This window comes from Cucumis melo, chromosome 12 (assembly GCF_025177605.1).
Source record: "Cucumis melo cultivar AY chromosome 12, USDA_Cmelo_AY_1.0, whole genome shotgun sequence".
Classification (NCBI taxonomy): domain Eukaryota; kingdom Viridiplantae; phylum Streptophyta; class Magnoliopsida; order Cucurbitales; family Cucurbitaceae; genus Cucumis; species Cucumis melo.
The window spans coordinates 21610028-21632825 of NC_066868.1; the positions used below are offsets into that span (position 1 = coordinate 21610028).

At 31.5% G+C, this 22798-nt stretch overlaps 3 protein-coding genes, 1 long non-coding RNA gene and 1 other non-coding gene across 12 annotated transcripts; 1 reads left to right on the plus strand and 4 right to left on the minus strand.

Annotated features, from left to right (window-relative positions):
* Positions 1–119: 119 nt before the first annotated feature.
* LOC103488090 (uncharacterized) lies at positions 120–1452 on the minus strand. Its single transcript, XR_537377.3, has 2 exons — positions 1074–1452; positions 120–407 (listed from the first exon to the last, which is right to left on the minus strand). It is a non-coding gene; the product is annotated as an uncharacterized LOC103488090 (long non-coding RNA).
* A 3660-nt stretch (positions 1453–5112) lies between these two features.
* Positions 5113–9018, minus strand: LOC127144180 (uncharacterized). Its single transcript, XM_051079752.1, has 4 exons — positions 8872–9018; positions 7266–7334; positions 7095–7205; positions 5113–5346 (listed from the first exon to the last, which is right to left on the minus strand). The coding sequence occupies exons 1-4, from the start codon at positions 9016–9018 to the stop codon at positions 5113–5115; spliced, it is 561 nt and encodes a 186-aa protein (XP_050935709.1).
* Positions 8943–21481, plus strand: LOC103488062 (uncharacterized). Of its 7 annotated transcripts, none has more exons than XM_051080478.1 (11): positions 8943–9111; positions 9674–9748; positions 10472–10549; positions 10972–10996; positions 11113–11145; positions 11230–11351; positions 11460–11590; positions 12238–12452; positions 12788–13047; positions 13786–13859; positions 21213–21481. In XM_051080478.1, exons 2-11 carry the CDS (start codon positions 9746–9748, stop codon positions 21301–21303), a joined length of 1032 nt encoding a protein of 343 aa, XP_050936435.1. In that variant the 5' UTR covers positions 8943–9111; positions 9674–9745; the 3' UTR covers positions 21304–21481. The 7 variants fall into 7 exon arrangements, with proteins under 7 accessions (XP_050936435.1, XP_050936434.1, XP_050936436.1 ...); XM_051080477.1 differs by having other exon boundaries at positions 8945–9111; positions 12782–13047; positions 21213–21429; XM_051080479.1 differs by lacking the exon at positions 21213–21481 and adding an exon at positions 17624–17930 and having other exon boundaries at positions 8945–9111; positions 12782–13047.
* On the minus strand, positions 13963–20865 carry LOC103488077 (epimerase family protein SDR39U1 homolog, chloroplastic). 2 transcript variants are annotated; one of them, XM_008446645.3, is made up of 13 exons: positions 20565–20865; positions 20362–20412; positions 18804–18879; positions 18524–18583; positions 18310–18428; positions 17932–17976; positions 17710–17788; positions 17150–17211; positions 16750–16852; positions 15559–15619; positions 14951–15021; positions 14396–14535; positions 13963–14278 (listed from the first exon to the last, which is right to left on the minus strand). In XM_008446645.3, the coding sequence occupies exons 1-13, from the start codon at positions 20640–20642 to the stop codon at positions 14177–14179; spliced, it is 1047 nt and encodes a 348-aa protein (XP_008444867.1). In that variant the 5' UTR covers positions 20643–20865; the 3' UTR covers positions 13963–14176. The 2 variants fall into 2 exon arrangements, with proteins under 2 accessions (XP_008444867.1, XP_050936432.1); XM_051080475.1 differs by having other exon boundaries at positions 14399–14535; positions 20565–20819.
* On the minus strand, positions 20881–20967 carry TRNAM-CAU (transfer RNA methionine (anticodon CAU)). The gene is given in 2 exon segments: positions 20881–20916; positions 20930–20967. It is a non-coding gene; the product is annotated as a tRNA-Met (tRNA).
* Positions 21482–22798: the final 1317 nt, after the last annotated feature.

Here is a 22798-nt window from a genome sequence, read left to right on the forward strand (position 1 = left end):
ATTTTTAAAACCAAAAAATAATTTTTAAACATTTGTTCTTGTTTTTTTTGGAATTTAACTAATAACTCGACTCTTTAACTTAAGAAAGATGAAAACCATCGTAAGAAATTGAGCACATGGACATGGGGACTAAATGTTTCTTTTAGAAGCATTTTTAAAATTTTCAATATCTATCGATCGTGAAAATTATAATTGGCTAAAAGCAATTCTTGTCCTTACAAAATCATACAAACTCATCCTGAAGCTCCCAACTGTTTGAACGTAAAGAAGGATTCAAATGCAGAGAAATAAGAATTCAAAATCAAACTCACTTTTGTGGTAATGAAAAGTTCTTCCCTCTTAACAAGTCCACTCTTAAAAGCTTCTGCTAACGCCTCCCCAGCTTCAGCTTCATTTTTTGTAATCAGCTGCAAGAATACAACAAAATCTCTATTAAAAAAATATGTCACTCAAGTTTTCTTCAGACAAGTATTCCCAACACATTAATACTTTAAAGTGACCACTATTGAAACTTGACCAACAATTATAATTGCCAGATATGACTGGGAATGCTTGAAATTGATGTCTATTCTTTAATTAAAAATGCTTAAGAATAAGAAGTCGACCTTTTCTTTACAGAAAAAAAAGTAATACAAAAAGTACCAAACACAAATCCATATATTCAAACCATATTCAACCTTTAGACTAAGCGATTAAATTCAAAGTTTGAATATATAAGGATTGACAAAAGCTGAATAATCCACTTGTTTTTTTCGAAGTCCTCTGACTCAATAAACACTTAAATCGAAATTAATTGTCTGTGACTGTAAGTACCCCAAAATCAGGTATCAAACATTTTGACACTCAATTCCTCCCACTATTTCTACACAACCTAACTCAAGAAAATTAAAAAAAAAAAAAAAAAATGGACCCAGAATCGGAGACATTCTATGATTTCGACTTGATTTCTAAGTTATACACAAGGAAAATCAAATTAAACCAAATCCAGTCTCGTGGAAGAAAAGATGATAATATCAAAAGAGAAGGAATTAAAAAGCAAGAGAAACTGAGAATGAATCATGAGAAGAGGGTACGGGCGCAGTCAAAATGGCGATAACCAATCTTAATGGCGTTGATAATGAGGTCTCTGACTTGGTTGCTTCTCCATACGCCAAACTCCAAGCCCGATCACTGGCATCTTGAACCCACTGTTAAGAGTTATCGCCATTTTTTTTTATCGGAGCTTTGTTCTTTCAATCAATTCAATGAGTCTTCTACTTCCACAAAAGTTGAGCTCATTCGCTTGTGATTTTAAGCTCTTTCTTTTAACGCCGGCTTCAGCTACCATACAAAAACGACATCGTACGAGATATTGATGCAATCATTTGATTGATGGTTTGGGGTTAATTGGAAAAATACGGTAGTTTTGACAAAATAATCAGGCAAAAGAGAATTATTTTTCTTTCGAGAAAACAGATTCATAGATAATAAATCAAAGGTACAAAAATCCATTATCAACCTCATTTAGTCTCTTTAATCAAAGAAGGATAAGAATCGATTCACAAATTAGAGGTAAAGGAGCTTAAAGCATAGGCATCCATAGTATGGGTTGTGCTCTTACCATTTCTAGAAACATGAGAAAGGCCTAATTTCAAGTTAGTGGATCACTTAGTCATAATAATTTGGGTCAACCAGAATAGTAGCAATAGTAAAGTTGAAATTTTGAAAAATAGTAAAATAGGTTTTTTTCCTTCAAAAATGGCCAAATGAAAAAAAAATACAATAAATAAGAATTTGTAAAAACCTACTTTCTTAATCTAAAATAAAATACACTTCCATAAATGTTGAAACATAATTGCAGTACATATTTGTTTAATCAAAATTAAAACTATTCATCATCTCCATTTTCCAGATTCGTTGCAATGATTTGCATTTTCCATTTTTGTTTTTCGATTCTCCATCTTTAGTTTTATGATTATCCATTTTACTCGCATCTTCTTCAAGCGAACAAACCCTAATCTTTCCACCTTAAGGAGGATAAACCCCAATCTCCAGTCTCCCTTTTGCAAGTTATCATTCCATTTGAAGTTTCATTTTTATCTTCAGCTTCTTCGATCATGCATTTTTAAGAATAATAATATAAACATTTGAAGAACGCAAATACTATATTCATTTTCCACCTTTCATCTTTGATTTTCAAGCTCAATCACGCTTGTAGTGGAAGAACAAAAACCTTCACTTGGAAGAACAAAGATAAAAGTTGCATCTTTTCTTTGTCTCTTAAGAAAATTTTAGCTCATTTTTTTAAATTATTTAAATTATTTAATTAATAAAATGTATGAAATTTGAGAGATTTTATCTAAAAACACAATATCTTAGCCTATTCTTTTGAAAAAATTTAAAATTTAAATCAAGATCTTAATATGAAAATTAATTTTAATTTCTAAATTAAATATTCAAATTTAAAAAATAAATTAAGATATAATAAAAAAATTAATTTTAATTTCTAAATTATTAAGTGTTGAAAGATTCAAGGTTATTTTGAAATAAAAAATTTGAGATTTAGTCAATAAAAAATAATAATATGATTATTTTGAAATAAAAAATGAATAAAGTTGTTTTAATATTCAACAAAATTGTAAATTCGAAATATTAGGAAGAGGTTATGATAGTGATTGTATACCTTATTAACACGTCGAAATTAATTACAGACTCATATATGTATATCACCAATTAATTCCACTTGAAGACTTTTGATAAGAACATATATATTGAAATAATTACAGTTCGCGAATTTGAGGATTTTTGTATTGTATTAAATACCATGAACGTGTGACACTCTGAAATCATATTAGTTGTATGTTATTTCTTTCAATCACATGATCATCCAATTATAAACATCAAACCAATATTGATAGAAATTATAATTTAATTAATGTTATTCAGTCAAATGAACATGTTTTGGTTTAAAATTCGAGGGGGCATCTCCCGACGTCTTGTGAGTAAGCGTCGAGAGATTGGATGAACTTGTGACAGACGTCTATTGTCGTCACGAGTTTCAAGGGAACGTCAGGCGCTTAGCGGGGATAAGTGTCCGACGTTGGACATGTATAAGATATCTCGATGCCACTTTACAAGACGTCTGACGATCCCCATATCTCTCAACGCGATACTAGCATCGTGGGAAAGATGAAAGATATTTTAAAAAACTTATTGCTTCTTCCGATGATTAGGGTTTAGGGTGTTGGGAAATATAAGTAACTTCCGACGACTATAGTACATCATCAGAAGTTATACGTAACTCCAGACTCTTGTGCGTCGGGAGTTACCTTTTAAAAACCCTCATCAGATTTGTATTTTTCAGATTTGAGAAGGGAGAATGTGAACAGGTAGAGAAGGGAGAACGAGAAATCAAGAAGAGCATAACTACCGCCCCACAGTCGCCCGTGCCACCACCGCCCTCCGTCCTCTCGCAATGTCGTCGACTACCCCTGTCTCTTCCATTATGTAACTTCTCTTCTCATCTATATGTTATGAAAGATTGTTGTTGTTGGATCCAAGTGATGGGATGCATAAAATGAAAGATTTTTGTCAATGGATCCAAGTGGTTGTTGTTTATGGCATTTTGTAAAAAAATTATTTTGCTTATTGGATTGTATTTATAGTTGCTGGGGATGATTTTGAACTATAAGACATAATCACTGTTAAAAGAAAAGCATCTTAGAGCCTTACACGTGTTTGTCTATCTTCAACTACGATTAAATTAAAATTTGGTACCCTAAATTAATTTCAAAGATTATGGCCTTCGACTATTGGTACAAACTCGAACATTAGATAGAATGGTTATAAGTGTTTAATTATGAGCTTTAAAAAGTTTAAATAAAATCTTTAAATGTTTAGAATATTGTACATTATAACTATGTTTAATTGACCTAATGCGTATTTTATTTTAAAAAGACTACAATATAATGTGTTACGAAATTTATAAATTAATATTTGAATCCACTATCGTGATTTCGTTTAAAGTCATGATCCAATCTTTTATTATACATTTTCTCCATTATATATGTGTGTTTGTGTGTGTTTAGAAGGTTGAGAAATACATAAAAAAAGGGGGAATAGTTTGAAAAACCATAAACCATCGTCATAGTTGTAATTATATCTCTAAATTTTCAAAATTAGAAATTAAGTTCTTCAAATTTATCTAAATAAGTTTAAGAATTAAAATATAAATTTAAAAGTAATTTTTAAAATGTTGTTTTCTTTTAGGAGGACCTAGAAGTGTGTTCATGTTTATATGTTATAAAGAAAAGAGAAATTTGTAATATTTAGATCTTTAATTCTTCTTATCTTTCTCTCTCTATTTAGATTATTGAATAATCAAACCTATTAATCTTTTAGGTCTTTAATGATGAATAAATATTGGATCAAACTTAGAAATAAATTGTCGGTTGAGTATAGAGAGAGAGTGTCCCAATTTTCAGAGGTTACAAAGAGTTTCATGTTAATGATTCCGAATGAACAAGACGATGTCCATGCAAGAATTGAATGAACTCAATGTGAGAGTCATTAGAGGCGTGGAGCGACATCTATTAACCGTTGGAATATCCCCCTCATATATGAATTGAGTATATCATAGAGAGTCAGTCAACTTTCCTAGAGGTTTAGAAAGAGTTACAACTCAGCATAATGAAGAAGAAACTAGCAACCTTTTTGAGGAAAATGAAATGTTGGATCCTTCTTAATGATCTAAAAGTTCCGATTGAAGAACAAACTTATTTGAGGATACAACAACTAGGACACGCACACAATTCATTTAGGCGTTCGAGAGTTCTGAAATCCTAACGCCGTGTTAATGGTGCATCGGGAGTTCTTCTCCCGACGTGGTTTTCCCAACTACATCCCCCACGACCATTTAGTTGTCGGGAGAACTATTGTCGGTGCCTTTTTGTATATATTTTCGACGACTCTATGCCCTATTGATTTTATTACTATTCTATAAATATCCATTGCCAACAACAATTTTATCTATAGTTTAATAAAATTGAGACATAAACCTTTTCTTTATTTTGATATATTATCATTAATTTCCAAAAACATAAAAGTTACCGAACAAACCTAAATTAGAGTGAATTAAGCATATATATTTATGTCCCAAGCCAACGTTGATACGAGATTGGTTCTATATTTCTTGTCAATATTTTGTATGAGATCCATATCTTCCTCTTCAAGCTCAAAATCAAAAACTTGCAAATTCTCTTCCAATCTCTTCAATTTCGAAGTCTTTGGTATATCGACAGTGTCCTTTTGAATTCTCCACCTTAGGGAAATTTGAGCTGGACTCCTCTCATATTTCTTCGCGAGTTCCTAACAAGGAAAAGAACCTCAATAAAATATCGTCAAATTGCAAGTTTCATTTACAAATTTTCGAATGGTGTAATTTTCTGAATTTTTTTCAAAGGATATCTCAATAATCTTCCAAAATTGTGTTTGTTTAATCTCCAAATTAAAAAGCAAGAAATATGTATCTTAATCAAGGTGTTATTAAATTGTAATACTCATCCAAGTTTTAAGATAAAAAACATGATTAAAATATCATTTTAATTAGAACTTATAAATTTTAATTTGATAAAAAATGTTATTAAAATATCATTTTAACTAGAGATATCTATTGATTTAAATTTTCGTTTGTTTTTACGGTATATAATTCTTAACATCTCAATTTAATATCCAATTCATTTTCAATTACTCGTAGAATAATCCTTACTATATAAGTTCGTTATTGTTATAATTCTTTTCAACAAAAATCTTCATTAGCATTTCTTTTTTAAGTGATGACAATATATTCACCAATCGTGTTTATCCTTGCATGAAAATTATTATTATTATTATTTAATAAATTTTCAATAGAAATACTACTTTCAAGATCTATTGAAAGTAAACAAAAAAACAAAAATGAAAGTATATGGATGATGACTGCAATGAAATAGAACCCAAAATGTACATAGGTTAGTCCAAAATTTATATTTTAACCTGTGATTTTTTTTATAAACAAAATTAATTTATTTCAAAGATAATTAATTAACTTCATTAAAGAGAAAGAACTAACACTTGAGAAAGGTCTCATAAGCTTCTAATTAAACTGATCTCATAAGCTTCTAATTAAACTAGAAATAGATTAGACAAAAACATAAAGAGAACTATTCACGTTGAAGAGTGAACGATTACACTTAACAAAAGAGGAGAAATGAGATGTTTTTATCAGCATTGAAACCGAAAAAGATATAATAAATGTCAGTTTGCATCGTAGCTGAAGAAGAGGATCTTCGAGACAATTATAGTTGCACCAAAAAAATCAAGATTTGACAAAATTTGACAAGAGATTCTGTTTGAAAATAAGGATGTGCTTCTATTTGGTTCACTATGAAGCCAAACAATCTCTTGTTACAAATATGTCATAGTTGCTGCAACATTTTGTTGTACACAAACTTTGTTATATGTATCATTAATTACGTGTTTCAATTTTTAACAAATCTTATCGCTAATAACAAATATGTCAATGCATTTTTGTTTTCATTCCTATTTAAATTTATGTATATGTCTACTTTCAAAACGCTTTAAATTCATTTTTCTTTTAAGAAGTAACCGTTTTGTTTACTGACAATATTATTGGATTTCTTTGGAGTGATGATTTGAAATATGATTATTATAGGTTTAAATAGATGTTTTAGATTAACAAGTGGATGGTAAAAAAAAGTATGTACATAAATGGAAAAGTGTTTTCATATATAAATAAACCAAAACTAAATTATAAGTATTAAAATAGAAAAACAAGAGACTTAGAAAAAACATAATTACTACAAACACCCTAACACAAAAAAAGGGTTTTTTTTTATAAAATATAAGACATGAATATGACACGAACATGTTTATTTAAATAAATATACATATTTTGTCTTTTTTTTTTTTTTTGTTATTGTCTAACAATACCATATCAATTATACAAACAAGTGTTTGACATATATATCTAATACGATGAATATAAAATGGTTAGACAAGTTATCTAAATATATCAAAATGTTTGTGCTTTAAGGAGAAAACAAAAGATGCAATACCTGATATATACCGATGCTACGAACTAAACCAGTAGAAGCTAGATCATCCATGGCATGCCAAGTGGTTTCTAAAGACATGGTTGTGTCAATGTCTAACATCCCATCCTCATCCTTCTCAGTTCTAGTAAACTTCTATATTTAAATCTATTTAGAAGAAGAAGAAAAACTCACCTTTGAGGTAATGAAAAGTTCTTCCCTCTTCACAAGTCCACTCTCTAAAGCTTCTGCTAATGCCTCCCCCTACTTCAGCCTCGCTTTTACAATCAGCTATTAAAAATCATATATTTAGTTAGACTTTTTAAATAGCTAAAAAAAATTTCAATTAAAAAACACTTATTTAAACAATTAAAAATCAATTCAAACAGATTCTTAAGTCACGTAACACATTTAACTATTTTTCTGTTTTATTTCCTTTTCATCTCTCTATAATATTTGATTGGTAAAAGTTTTTTATCTTAGGTAAATAACCCTCACATGTCCTAATATCACTAAAGGCACTATAACATAATGGATATATAAAATATATGAAGGGACCCTTCGGTAGTGTGTAGATAAAGAAATGCCAATCTTTGTTCTTGTTGGGCTATTATCCTATTATGGGAAATCCTAAAAAATACAACATTTTCACAAAATATTTAGAAAAATCTAAGTTTTATTTTTTGTGATTTTATTATATACAGTTTAAATAGTTTATTAACTTTTTCTATTTGAAAAAAAAAAAAACCTCTCAAATGGATTCTATTTCGAAAAGAAAATTTAAGGTATGTTTGGTAGAAATCTAAAAACAATCGAAGGGATTAGATGAAATAGAGCTGTATTTCATATCTTTTTATATGTGTTTGGTAGAAAATTAGAATTTATCAACATAATTTGTTTTTAAAAAATTGTATAACTATTATTTAGTAATATTATATAATTTATAAGAGACCGTATATGAAATTATATCACACGTAAATTCTAACCTTTTAAAACCATATGGATTAATTTCTAACTTTATCCAAATCGCATGGACCAAATTCATAATTTATCCTAATTTATAATACATGTTTTCATTATTTTAAAAAAATAATTGAGTTTGTAGCCTGACATACTATAATTTTAAATGTTTTTATCTTTAGTTAATATAGTTTTGCATTTTAAATTTTTAATTAATATAATTATTTCACTATATATAATTTTGATGTCGCAGCTAGTTGTGTCATTATAGGTTAAGAAACATTTATTTCCTATATTTACATTATAGTTGTGTCATTATATTTGTAGGCATGGATTATACTTATAGGTTGAATTTGTTTTCAACATAATAGCATAAACAAATGGAAATTTTGAGATATCATTGTTTCCAAAATACTAAAATACACGACAATATCTTACTAAAAGCAAAGAGAGAACAAGTCGCATCACTAATAAAATTAATATTAAATTTATAAACTTGTCTCTTCATTAACACAGTCGTGAACTTAATTTTCTATGTCTTTTTTTTTTTGTTGGTCAATTAATGGTTCAAGTACTATTTGGAGTTATTCATCAAACTTTACGAACTAAAATATTTATTTATTTTAATTGACATTAAACTCAAAGTGTGTTTTGTTCTATATACAAATTCATATTTCCGATATCTATATTAAACAAATAGATCTAATACACAATGGTTTATCTTGATTTAGTAATCTATGTTATGTTAGTTTAATTTGAATATTGCATAAATCTAAAATTAAAAAATAGGCCAATACATTTAAAATACTATTGAAAATCATAACAAACCAAATTTCGAGACCGTGGCGTGGGCTTCAATAGGTCGGGCTGTGAAAAAGCCCAGGCTCAAAGACCACTCAATATACATGGCGTGAACATTACGAATTCGAGCACCTTCTTTGCTTACGATCATATTCGGGTTTCCAAATCCGCAAAATCGGACGCTCATCATCGAAACCGATCAATACTCTCTCCCCTTCGTTCTTCCTCCCACCGTCGATCGTTTCATCGGCCACTCATCGCTCCGTTCATCTCATCTCTGGTACGTTTGCATTCGCATTCTGGCTTGTAGTTTTTTTATTCGAGTTCTATCTTGGTTGATCCTCTTGAGATGTTACTCTGGTTGTTTTGCTTGCTCAGAATGCTGACTGACCGGAACTTTGAATTTTCATTATCTTTACAATCTCCTCATCTGGATATGTGCATTCATTTGTTAGTTAACTTATTTACTGTTCCGTTGATCGGAAGATGTTGGTTACCTGCGGCCAATGAAAGATAAACGTAGCAACTTGATTGATTGATTATCTTTGATGTCAGTTCTGATTTTTCTTCTTCTTCATATTCTTATCTTTTGCCTTGTTTTATGTATCTGTCTAGCTGTTATTTCATGTTTGATATAAGGGGAGTGAGGATTTGCTATCTATTTATGTACTTCTTTCTGCTGTTTTGGTGATGAATCAGTTTGATGCGCTTGATGTCCTTTAGTCACTATGCTGTATAAATGGAATTGTGCATTAGCGATTTAATTCTTGAACTTAAGGTTTATGATTATGATACCGTAGTTTTCAAGCATTTGGTTTTCTTATATATCGTACATCATACAGTTCTTCACCATTCGATTTGGAGCCTTTAAGAGGTTGATTATCCGTTGAGGCACTCTATACAGGCTGTACAAAATGGTATGAATTCTTTTCTCAGCTTGTTCTAATGAGAACCTTTGATGTTTTTGTGAAACTGCATTTGATTCTTGCATTGCCTGTGTGATGAGAGAATGAAGAAAACGCATGTAGTATGTATTTTAGACGTGATGTGGACTTGAATTAATTTATCTTACAGAAGGTTCTACTGTCCCTCAATTTAATAAATTACTGGTTTCTTATTTTTTTGTCACTTACATTACTGCTCTTTTGTTAATCCTTGACCTTAAGATCTTGAGCGTCTTCTGGCTATGGAACACAAAACCTGCTGAACAAATATTTGCAGAGGATTTATTCTGTGTTGCATATTTACTTCTCCCGCCTAAAACCTTTTAATTAGTGCCTTATACAATATGCGAGTGATCAGGGAACTTCTTTTTTGAAAAAGAAAAATAAAGGATTTAATTTCTTTTTGTACATCTCACTTGGTCAAAGCAGTTTGTCGCTTACATGATAAACTAAATTTGAGAACATAATGTTTCGGATGTTTCCAATCAATTCAAACCTCGGGAAAGGATTTTACCTTTGTTGTAGATTTTTCTGGTCATGTACAAGTTGTTACGGTTTTTTCAATACATGGGCCTCCAATTCCCCGTTTTAGGAGGGTTCTTAATGTGAAAAGTTATGTACATTTTTCTGAAAAGAAACTGGTTAGTTTTTGTAGTTATTACAATTCACGTTATCTCTATGTTTCTGCATCTGCAGTATTTTGATGGGTATGGATATCGTGGAACATCATTTGAGCAAAGTTATCAATGTTTCTCTACATCATTTATTGATAAGGTTTGATTTCCTTCTATATTTATTCGTTATTTATAGAAGTGTGCTCAAATGTTGATTAGTGTTTGGGGTGTTCCTTGTTTTATTTTGCATGCATAACAAAGGCCTTCTTCATGCTAGATAATTTAATGTAGGCAGCCTTGTGATACTTGTCTTTGTTTGAAGTTTCAGCATGGATCGACATTGCTCTTGCATTATTATTTGTCATTTTCTTTTTGTGTGTGCGTGCTTGGAATTTCATGTAATATCAAGCAACTGCTGCACATGTTTCTAATTTGTAGGCGAAAGAAAGTATATATTGGAATGTTGCTCTTTGTTATAAATAACTTTAAAGCATCCATATTTGGACACATAAAATCGAATTGTTTTCTTATTCCCAAAATAGTCAATTTCTTCTAATCCCAGTTAATTTTTTCATACTGCAGCCACACCTTGAAACTGGAGATAGAAGTAAGACATTCAGTCTTCACCTTTTTTATGTTTTAGGTTTCTGTTCCTTTTTTAACGTATTCTTCAACTTCATATTCATAGTTTCTCATGTTGTTTATTTTACTTTTGATTTTCAGTTATAATGCCTCCATCAGCCCTTGATCGCCTTGGTTTGTTGGCACTCTTAAAAGTGTTCTATTTTTTCCGCTGTTCTTTTCATCATAGGTGACTGATTTAAATTCAACACCCTGCAGCTTCTTTACAAATTGATTATCCAATGTTATTTGAGCTACGAAATGATGCTGTTGAGCGAGTCTCTCATTGTGGGGTTTTGGAGTTTGTTGCAGAAGAAGGCATGATTTACATGCCTTATTGGGTAGAGTTCCATATTTCTCTTGTGTGATACATGTCCCAGGTGTTAGTAGCTCTGTTTTATGTTTTGTTTTGTCCTAGAACACTTCCGTTCTAATTGTTACCCTTTCAGATGATGGAGAACATGCTTTTACAAGAAGGAGACCTAGTGCGAGTGAAAAATGTCCCCCTTCCAAAGGGAACCTATGTTAAATTACAACCACACACAAAGGACTTTTTGGATATCTCGAATCCCAAAGCAATGTAAGATATTCTTCAACTTTCTCCACTTATTTGTATTTACAGCTTAGGTCATAGGAAGGAGTTCTAAATCTGAAATCCACGACCGTTTCTTATTTAATTTGAAGACGAGCTCTTTAACCTACGTTAATTTAGCCGCTACGGCCTATAGGCATAAAACATGCCTAAAATGCTCGAAAGTCAAATTGCTACCGTGGATTGGTGTTGACCTAATGGTAAAAATAGGCAGCTCTAATCCAATGTCTTTGAAGTAAATGATTCAAATCTCATAGTCACTTGATATATTTAGTATTATGGGAAGCTTTTAGATATATAGCCTGCATGGAAGAACTTTTGGATCTTACGACAGCATTTGTTGCTTGATGAAAGTTATATTGAAAAAAATTAATGGTCAATATCAAATTGGTGTTTTCAAATTGTCCATGTTTGACTTCATAAGTGATAAGATAAATATGGAGGCTGATTTTCTTATTAAAAAATGGAGAAGTATGTCTGTGCATGGTAGTTAAGGAAGTGTTAGATGTTAGAACATTGCTCTCAAACACATGCTGTGGTATTTCCTTTCTGGGTGATATGCCCTTGTCATAAATCACGTGTTTGGTGTGATGAAGTTTGTTTCACATGTCAGATTATTTATCTTTGTCGTACAGCTTAGAGACAACACTTAGGAATTTCTCCTGCCTCACCACTGGAGACAGTATTATGGTGGCATATAACAACAAGAAATATTACATTGACATAGTCGAAACGAAGCCATCCAATGCAATAAGTATCATTGAGACAGATTGTGAGGTGGATTTTGCACCTCCCCTGGATTACAAAGAACCAGAGAAACCTGTTGCACCCACAAAAGGGAAGGAACAAGGTGTCATTTTCTACTCCTTTTTGCTCAATTCTTACTGCAATTTGCTGATGTTGTTCGTATGCTGGTGTATGTATTTTAAATCAGTTAAATATAATGCTTGATTTTATTTTATTTATGCATATGAAGTTGATGTTTTTTCTTAATCAGCTTTGTAACCTGATTCTATAGAGAGTTTCTAGTTATCTAATGTCATAGGGTTAGCAATCTTGAGCCAAAGAGAATCAGAAAGCCACCGTTTACTAGTTTCTAGGTACTAATGAATGTGGAAGACATGCATTTAGAAGCTGGGTGTGGGTAATCTTTCATATTCTAAATGAACTCTCTTGCAGTTGCAGAAGCTCCAGATGCCGAAGCAGAACCCAAATTTAGTGCTTTCACAGGAACAGGAAGACGTTTGGATGGTAAATCATCAAATCACCAGCCTCAGCCAATTTCATCTTCTAGGTCAGGTGATGCGAAGCAATCGGGTGGTAGAAGCAGATATGGCCATTCACAACAGTCTGCTGGATCTAGCTCAGTGAACGGAGCTCATCAGTCTCAGGGAAAGTTGGTATTTGGACAAAATGCTAATCGGAATCCTAAAGAGACTCCAAAGGTATACTCACTCTGCTCACAATCATCATCTTATTTAAACTTTTAAATTTGTGTTCAATAAATACTTTATCTTTAAAAAATCTAGTTGGTTATTTTCAATTTTGTGTCTTACGGGCCTTTGAGATGTCTTTTATTTTAAGTCTAATAGAATCTAATATAATCCCATGCCTTTCCATTTTTGTGTTTTCTAAATCTGTGAATTTTAAAATACCTATTGAATCAAGGTTAGACATAAAATTTAAAATTTAAGAACTAGAAAACCTATTTTTGAACTCATCTACTTATAATGCTATTTTTTCTTGGTGTAAAGATTACCTACCTCTTAAATATCATAGGTTAGATTTTCTTGTTGCAAATTGGACCCATATTTTGTATTCCCTATCATAAGAATCTCTGTACATTCTTTGGACATTGCACACATGTATGATTTTTTTTTTTTCAATAAAAAAAGAGGTAGAAAGAAAGATAAAACGAGAAAGGTAGAAAGAATTAAAGAACCTTCGAGACACCACACCTCATAGTTCGAGGCATTAATACTTTTTAGACTCTATATTGATGAGAATTGATACAAGTTTGTCGTTTCATGAACACTTGATAGATTTCTATAAACATATGTAGGAAAATTTTGCTCTAACTCGTAAATAGTTTGATTTATTTTTCTATATTTCAAAAACTCCATTTATTTATTTATTGTTTCAAAAAGAAGAGAAGTAATGGAGTCTGTTATGACATTTTGTAGGAGGCTTCAAGAGAGAATAAAAAGGATCAGGCTGAAAAGGAAGACCCCAAATTCCAACCTTTTACTGGGAAAAGGTACTCATTGAGAGGTTGATTCATTATCTAACATTTACTTCAGTAGATAAATATAGGAACACTTCATTGTCTACATATATCTCCTCATAGAACAAACACAGTGTAGTTGAAATCATGCCATGCAATACCTCACTTTGTGTCCATAAATTTATAAATCATGAGCAATTATTTGTTCTCCTTCTCCACTACACTACAATTTTAATCTTTGCATCATTCATTTCATACCAAAATCGAATTTACAACACAATTAAATAGTAAATCTCATCCAAAAAGAAAGAAAAAACAATTGCTGTGGCCAATTTTGTTGATAATTGAACTTAGGAAAGAATGGACTTGAGTGCATCCTTGACAGAAGGGTACTTATACGAAAAACCCAATTCCTTGGCTCTGGTAGGAACCACCCTTTGCCCTTCCAAAACCTATTGGACATGAAATTAGAATACAAAATGACGAACTTTGGAAATGATAGAATTTTATATTTAAAAAAAAAAAAGAAAAGAAAAAAGGAAGGGTAAAGAGTGGGGATTGTGACGAACCACAGAAGCTCCTTCTCCAAGTACGGCTTTGAGAGCAAAGTCAGGTACTGGGAGCCATGAAGGTCTTCCCATCTCAGCTCCCAATCCTTTACATAATTCACCCAACGTAACTGGGTTCGGTGCTGTTCCATTTATAACCCCTGCTTTTTTTTTTTTTTTTTTTTTTTTTTTTTTTTTTATTATAGAAATTGTTTTAGATGACAAAACTGTTAAAACTATTTACAAATATAGTAAAATGTAGTAAACAGATGAATTTCAGAATTTCATTTTATATATATTTTCATTTTACCTTATTTCTTTTTTCAAAAAGCCCTTAATTTAATTAATTAATTACCCTATACCAGTTTCTTAGATTCAAAACAATATTAGAAATGCAAAAACGAAAACAAAAGGGTCATCGCTTACCTATGATGTATTGAGAGTGAAAATAACTAATTAATCAAAATTAATATTATCCTAAATTGCTTGTTATTTTGCCAGTATTTGAAACAATTTTTTAATTGTTTATGTTTACAATGTATTTATTCTGGGAGTGTGTTAGAATGGAAATATGACCTTGATAAGATGGATTGATCAGAGCTTCATATATTAAGTTCACAATGTCATCCAAATGAATCCACGAAAACCTGCGTTACCAATTTTTATAAATGAATAAATACTACTTTTAAGAGGAAAAAAAAAGGTCATATGAACCTTCAGCAGGGCTAATTAATTATCACAAAAAGAAAAACCTAAAATTGGATTGTCAAGGCTAGAAATGTTTTCTTTTGGGGGAGAAAACACAAAAGTTGATTTTTTTCCCTCTTTTATTTTGAGAATAGGTTGAAAATACGAATATCCCTTTTAACATTTTTTTCCTCTTCCAACTCTCCAATTACCTTTTCACTCTCATTGTTAAAAACTTAAAATAATAATAACAATAATGGTAGTAATAATAATAATAATAATAATAATAATAATAATAATAATAATAATAATAATAATAATAATAATAAAAGTTGTTTGAGATTTTGGATTTTAGAAATTAGATTTTAAAAATGGGAAAGAAAGATACTCGATTTCTAGCTACAATTATTCGATTCATAAATGAAAGTGTGCTGAGCTTAATTGAAATGAAATAATTGGTCAATGTTTTAAATTTTGAGTTCTAGATAGAGTGTTACCATTGTTTTCCAGATCCCAGAGGGCCTCCGGCGAACATCATGAAGAGAGGTATCATTTTGGCTGCAAAGGCACATACAGAAATATTATTTTAAATTTTAACATGGAAAAGATATCCACAGTACTACTCTATACAACCAACATCATAGTATTAATTTTACGTCCAACATATTGACATTTACACGTTTTCATAGGCTTGATATCGGTATGATAGGTAAATCGTAAAAAAATACCCAAAACATAAAACATAAGTAACAACATACTACTAAGATGAATGTAATTTGTTTAAATTCAAAACATTTTCTTAAAAAAAAGAGTTGAATGATTTATGTGCTAACTAATTTCTTTTAATTTTTTGTTTTATAAGTTTCTCTAAAAATATTCATCGGTATGAATATTTTTATGACATCAATATTTACGAAAACCTGCGTTACCAATTTTGTTGCACTTGACATTATTTTTAATAGATATCAACATGACAATCAATTAATGAGTAGTACACATATACTATCGCAATATAGGAAACTTTCTAGTTACCATGAAGAGCCTTTTCAAATACAACCAAGCTTTTGATAATTTGGTCCTACATTCTTTTACATATATTGTTCTTTCCGTATTTGCATGATTCTAACACGAATATTAAGCTCAATGAAAGATCTTCGATGACAAACAAAGACAATATTTTGAAAATCATTTAAATGTAGAATTAAGTATGACAATATTTTGGGAAGTTATTTAAGTGTTGCATTGAGCTGAAATCGTGATTGAAAATAAGATTAAGAAAAGATTATCAAATTGATTGAATTTTAAAAGTACATAGACCAAATTAAACATGGTTCATGTAAAACGGACGAGACAAAAATTATTTTAAAAAAAATGACTCTTTTGAAAATTTGGAGACTAAACTCACTTTTGTAATAGTTAAAATCATTCCCAAACACACCTTTGATTGTTCAAAATTAATCCAACGTTCAATTCTACGAATTCTGTGTACTATTAGAATTAGCTTCTAACGGTTAAAAACATTTTTTAATTGATTTGGAAAATGATAAAAGTAATTTTAACTATTTTACTATCACTCCAAAACATGTCATAAAATAGATATAAGTTGAAAGTAAACTAACCAAACTAAGATTTAAACATAATAATTAAGAACAAAAAGAAAAGAAAACAATAAGAGCAAACTCCCATACCTAAAGCACCACCTTCTTTACCAAGAACAACACCTATACGGATAAGAGCCACTCTAACGTTCTTGTTTACTCCCAGGGCTGTTGCTTCCCATTCCCTACAAACCTGGGAAATCAATATCTTTATCTTAAGTAAACACAAACACCAGAAATCAGAAGATGTGGTACGAAAGTTTTCAGTATATGACAAATAGAAAGAAATTTTAATGATACTCCTCAGCAAATAATTTCATGACAAACAATTGCAATTTATTTATTTACTTATTTATTTATTTGTTTATTCATTATTATTATTATTATTAACAGAAATTGCTGTAAACAATTTTCCTCTTTATTACGAAGAAAAGGAAAATAAAATTCAACTAGTGCTCTTCAATAAGCACTATCTGACAACTCTCCTTACCTCTGCTAAGTAGTCATTTCCGGATGGACTTCGTTCATCGAATGTTGCTGTCTCACTAGTACCTGAGAGATATAATAGTTCAAATATATTTTTTATTATAAATTTGAGTTTCTTAATTCTCACTGCAAAATTGAGAAGATAGGCAGTCCTAATAATAGGAAAAGGACGAAAATGATAATAATAATAATTTCACAACAGCTCTCTTCATCTTGTTATGTATTTGTCTTTATTTATTTATTTATTTTTGTTTCCTTGTATCTTAAGCATTAGTCTATCTTCATTCTCTTAATAAAAGTTTCTAAAAAGAACAGAAAAAGAATGAAAAGAAAAGAAAGAAAATTTGAATTGTTGACAACTTTACAACAAGGAGTACTCTTTCCATTTATTACAATCTGCTTCTTGTTCTTTGATCAAGTTGCTTTGAATATTCTGAAATTTTTAAACTAAACTAAACATTGGCATCTGTTCTTTCAGATATACAGTCAAGTCTTGCCGATATATAGTAAGGAAGAGAGAGAGATAGAGAGAGAGAGTTGAGTAAGTCTAGAAGAAGCACATACCATAGTAACCAACAGCTGTTGCGCTAACCAAAACCGTAGGGCGAGCTGCATCCGGTGCGTCATTGATTAAGCTTACAACCTTCACATTAGTTAAGTAACTAAGTAGACGAGGTATATTAAATATTGCGACATATCAGTTTTTTTGCTTCTGTAAGCTAGAAAAGGAAAAAGTCCTTAAAACTGTTTGCAGTATTCTAATAGTTAAGTTGGATAAATTTTTACCTTTGAGGTGACTCTGATCCTGCTTTGCTTGATCTCTTTCTTGATCTGGATTGAAATGGGTACAATGTATATTTATTAATTTTGGAAAAATAGCTTACAAGACAAGTCCTCAGACCGTCAAATTGAAACAAAGAGGGTAAGAGATACTGAAAGTGATTAAACCACAAAGTGTCGAATTGAATCAAATTCTATAGAGACAGTTCGTCTAAAACAGATATGGTGGTTTCCAGTAATGGATAAACATACAAATCTAGTGCCACAATAAGACATTGCAAATGTTAAGCTTCTTTCCAGACCTTATTCCTAGCTCTTTGTGTAGTAAATGGGACCGTTAGTCACGTCTTAGGAGGTCAAAATCCATTGGAAGTATGTACTAACCTCAGAAGACCACCTGGTACTTATAGGCATGCCAGCCAAGTTAACAACTCCATCTGAACCTTGGATGCAGTCTTTCCACCCCGGCTCCTCTGCAATCATGATTCCTGGAAACTCCCTAGCTACAAAATGTGGGATGCAGTTTAAAAGTTAGACAGAAAAGAAGTCAGAAGGTACAGTAAAACATGAACAACTATGACATGTATTACCTTCTTACCCGGAAATATCAACTCGGCCTTAGATTTAGAACGTGTTAAAACTCGAATGTTGTGTTTATCTATAATCATGAACACAACAAAGAATTCTCGAATCAGTCGTTCGTTCACTATATTGTGAGAAGCAGATTGGAGCTAAAAGGTTAAAGATATGACATTAAGCAAGCAATGTTTTTTGAAATTTTTTGGTGGCAAATTAGACATAGAAAAAGAAAGTGAGGAAAAATAGGCAAGCTTTGATGTGGGTTTTGCAGATGTCTAGCGGGATGTATTGAACATAACCTGCATGTAGCCTTTGCACAAGCCTTCGGCCAATAAAGCCTGTAGCTCCAGTTATTGATACTGTGAGCTGATTTTTCTGCAACAAATTGCTTTTTAATCAAAGAACCGAGCTGACAAGAATGAAAGAGCAGAAAAGGGTTCATAGAAACATCTAATAAAAGGATCTAACCAACCACAGTTCTAACAAGACAGAAAAAAATAATAGTAGAAAAACGGCTTTCAGCCAATTGCCAACAAACATGTCGCCAATCACAAAAAGGCAGATGAAACAAAACCTTCCCCAACATAAGTAGACGACCTCCATTACGAGCTAAGCAAACACCAAAAGTCTCCAAAAAGCATTTTTGTATCAAAAGAGCAAACTGGAATCTCCCGAAGATGTGATCCAGATTTTCAGATAACTTGCTACAAAGAAAACACCACTGCAGCCCCAACAAGAAGGAAGAGTGTGTTTGAATACAAGCCATTCCATTCACTCTCTCATGTAATGCGTGCCAAGCAAAAACATTGACCTTCTTGGAAATTTTAACCTTCCTTAAGTTCCTAGAAGTGCAAGGGCTACCCAATATGAAGGAAAATGAACCAGAGAGACCCTTAGAGGGATTAGGGGAACAAAAACTAATACTCCTACTCCTCAAATGAAGATGGCCATCTCCCAATAAAGAAAGAATAGAAGACATGTCAAACGATTCACTATCTGAAAGAGGACAGCAGAAACCAACATCAAGAGAGAAAGCCATAGGACACAACCTCGAGAAGGACGAGTGATACAAGCAAGGAAACAAGTACAGAAGGGATTATCAGTTCACCCAGTCCATGATACTGCCAAAAAGAAGTGTTAGAACTATTTTCAACTGACTCTAGAGGATTAGAAAAGGTGGAAAAAGAAAAAACCCAAAGAGATTGCCTCCCAAGAATTCTTGCAAGTGTCAAGCTCACAAACGGATGACCACTTGAAAGGGTAGGGACTATATTTGCACACAATGACCCTATGCCATACAGCTTTTGACTCTATTAAAAAACACCATAGCCATTTAGCCAACAAAAGCCTCACTACGAAGTCTCAAATTGTTGGAAAAAAACCTTCTGCTACTACCACATGAATAAGCTCAAAATTTTAAAAAAATCAAAACACAAAAGTTAGCATGGAAAAACTCCAAAACAAAGAAAAAACCATGGACCAAAAAATTTTCGCCAAGTGGAAAATGATAATGATCAAACAGAAATCTCTTTCAACACTTATTATACCATTCGCACAATTGAGTTAGTATATCATGCATAAAGTACTTCAAAATGGGATGATAGGAAACCACAGGCATAATCTTCTTTTATAGTACTTAGAAACCCTTAACTTCCTTGAATCTTTCAAATGTATGACAACTGCTATTCTAATATTTGGACAAAACCCAACACAAATTACTAGATCAATACCAATAAAGATAATTTCACAGCGGAGACAATTATCAAACATATAAAACAAACTGACTACAAATTAACTACACATTACAATTCTCAATTCCATAATGAAATATAAAACATAGAAATTCAAAGTACATACCATCTTTGTAGCATCAATGACACAGAACACTCGACACCTGTTGCCACATATCTTCGAAAAGGAAAAGAAAATGAGAATTTAAACGAAAGAAAAAAAAACAGAGAGAGAGAGAGAGAAGGCAGGGAAAGCATTGATTTAACCATATTCATCCCTCAACAACCAACAGATCCGAATAAATGCGATAATGAAAACGGAGGACTTACTGCCAGGTGTTGAGGAATGCGAAGAGAATGGGAGACAGTACGGCTCCATGAGAAGGAAATGGCGGGAGGGAGGTCCATTAATGGGGTCGGAGATGTGTCGGCGGAGAGAGTAAGAAGGAAAGAAAGGAAGAGGGAGAAACGAAGATTAAGATATGGAGGATTTGATGGGCCATGTTGATCTACAACTACTGGAAATCAAGAGGACGCCATGGAATCATTTCCATCACAAAATTAAAGCTCAAAATCAAACAAATGGTTCTAAGAAAAAACTCGAGGGGGAGTGGAGGGGAATGGAAAACTAAAATTAATGGTTCATTGGGGTGAGAGAGGCTCGAACTCTCGACCTCAGGATAACTCGTTTAAGCTATGAGACCTACGCGCTAGCCAACTGCGCCACCACCCCATGTTGCTTATTCACATATAAATCATATTATAAGTTTTCAAACTTATAAATTGCAAAATTAAATAAACTAAAATATTTATAACACTTAATAAAATTTTAGATTCTATCGATAAATACCAATAGATTTTTATTACTGTCTATCAATATGATTAATAGAAGCACATGAGTGTCTATCAACATCAAAATTTGAAAATTTATTATATTTTATAAATAGTTTATTATATGTGGTGGTTCGCGAATGGCAGCTGCCGCGACAAAAACGACGATCGACGCAACACGTTGATCGATGACGTTTTCAAAGGAAGACGGAGTGGAGAATGGCGATCCGACCGGTGACATAGAGAAAATTGACGAGTGGACGACCATAAAGAGGCTGGCGATTGCACTAGGGTTGCAAGAAGAAGAAAGGTCGAAGATGGTGAATAATACGCATGGGAATCGACACTACAAGAAATAATGCTTACGATAGCTAACGAAAAAGGCTATAAAAGACCTTTCATAGCCTTTTTCGAAGGTCCTAACAGCCCATGTTATTAAAAGTCTGGGACATTTTATAGCCTTTTCGTAGAGCTATGACGAATGCTATAATAGTGTATAAATATATAGCTTAGATATGTTGCTATAAATCCATTTGATAGCTTTTTTTTAATAAAGCTATAATATATTTACATAGCTAAAATAGGATGTTATTGTTAACATACGGTGACATTTTTTCAAGGTTATAATATGTTATTTATAGATATAATTATATGTTATAACAATGCTATTTGATCTATTATAATTACTATTATTATAATTTTATTAACCTTTTTATAGCTTTACTTTTTTGCCATACAAAAATTTCTATAGCTTTTGCTGTGACTATAAAATATCTAATTTCTTTATAACAATAATTTTTAAATTAATTAGATTTTCATAAATTTTATTGAAGTACTCATTTTTAATTGAAATCAAAACACATGAAATATTTCATAACAAACCAACATCAACATTACAAATAAAGTATTGAATAATTTTCTGCAATAAAATTGTTATTCAAACTAAACAAGCTAAGATAAAGTACACTAGCTCTCAAAATACACTTGATTCATCAAGTACTCAAGGTTATATTATCAATGTAGTTGAGTTGTCATTGTTGGTTCTCTTTTGCTTTCGCTTTGACAAGGTTTCATTTCATCCACACCTACATAAATATATAAAATATATATCAATATATGATTATGAAATACTAATAAGAATCAATTAAGCAAATAAATATAGATAAAGCAACCACTAATTACATATAAAAAATGTTTCACAAACCCAAGACATAAATTTGGACTGCAATCTCAACCTCTTAAGCATACACTCCAAACGCAGACCTTTTAAACTTAGACTTCCTAAACATGGACCTCAAACACAATTTTCTTAAACCCAAGCTAGACTACCAAAAGCACAAGTTTAGAATTCTAAACCTACATGTCAAATGCCCCCATACGGTCAGTTTAATTGTGGTTTGTTCTTTTAGGTTATCAAGTACAAAAGTTTTGATTGGTCATCAAACTTGTGAATTGACAATTTTGTCTTTGGTCCGGTCCAAATGCTTAACCATCAATATGGAAGGAGACATTTGGGAAAAAGAGAAAAAACAAGTATAACTTAAAAGCACAATAACATGATCAGTGCAATACCTGTGAGGTAACAAGAACGATAACATGACTAAGTACAAATGCATCATCTGAACTTTCACATTGAGAAACGATCTGAAATATCAAAAGGAAGTTAGAAGCTTGGAGACATTGGGTCAACTACGTGATGAAAAGTTTCAAGAACTAAAATCCAACTCTAAGAA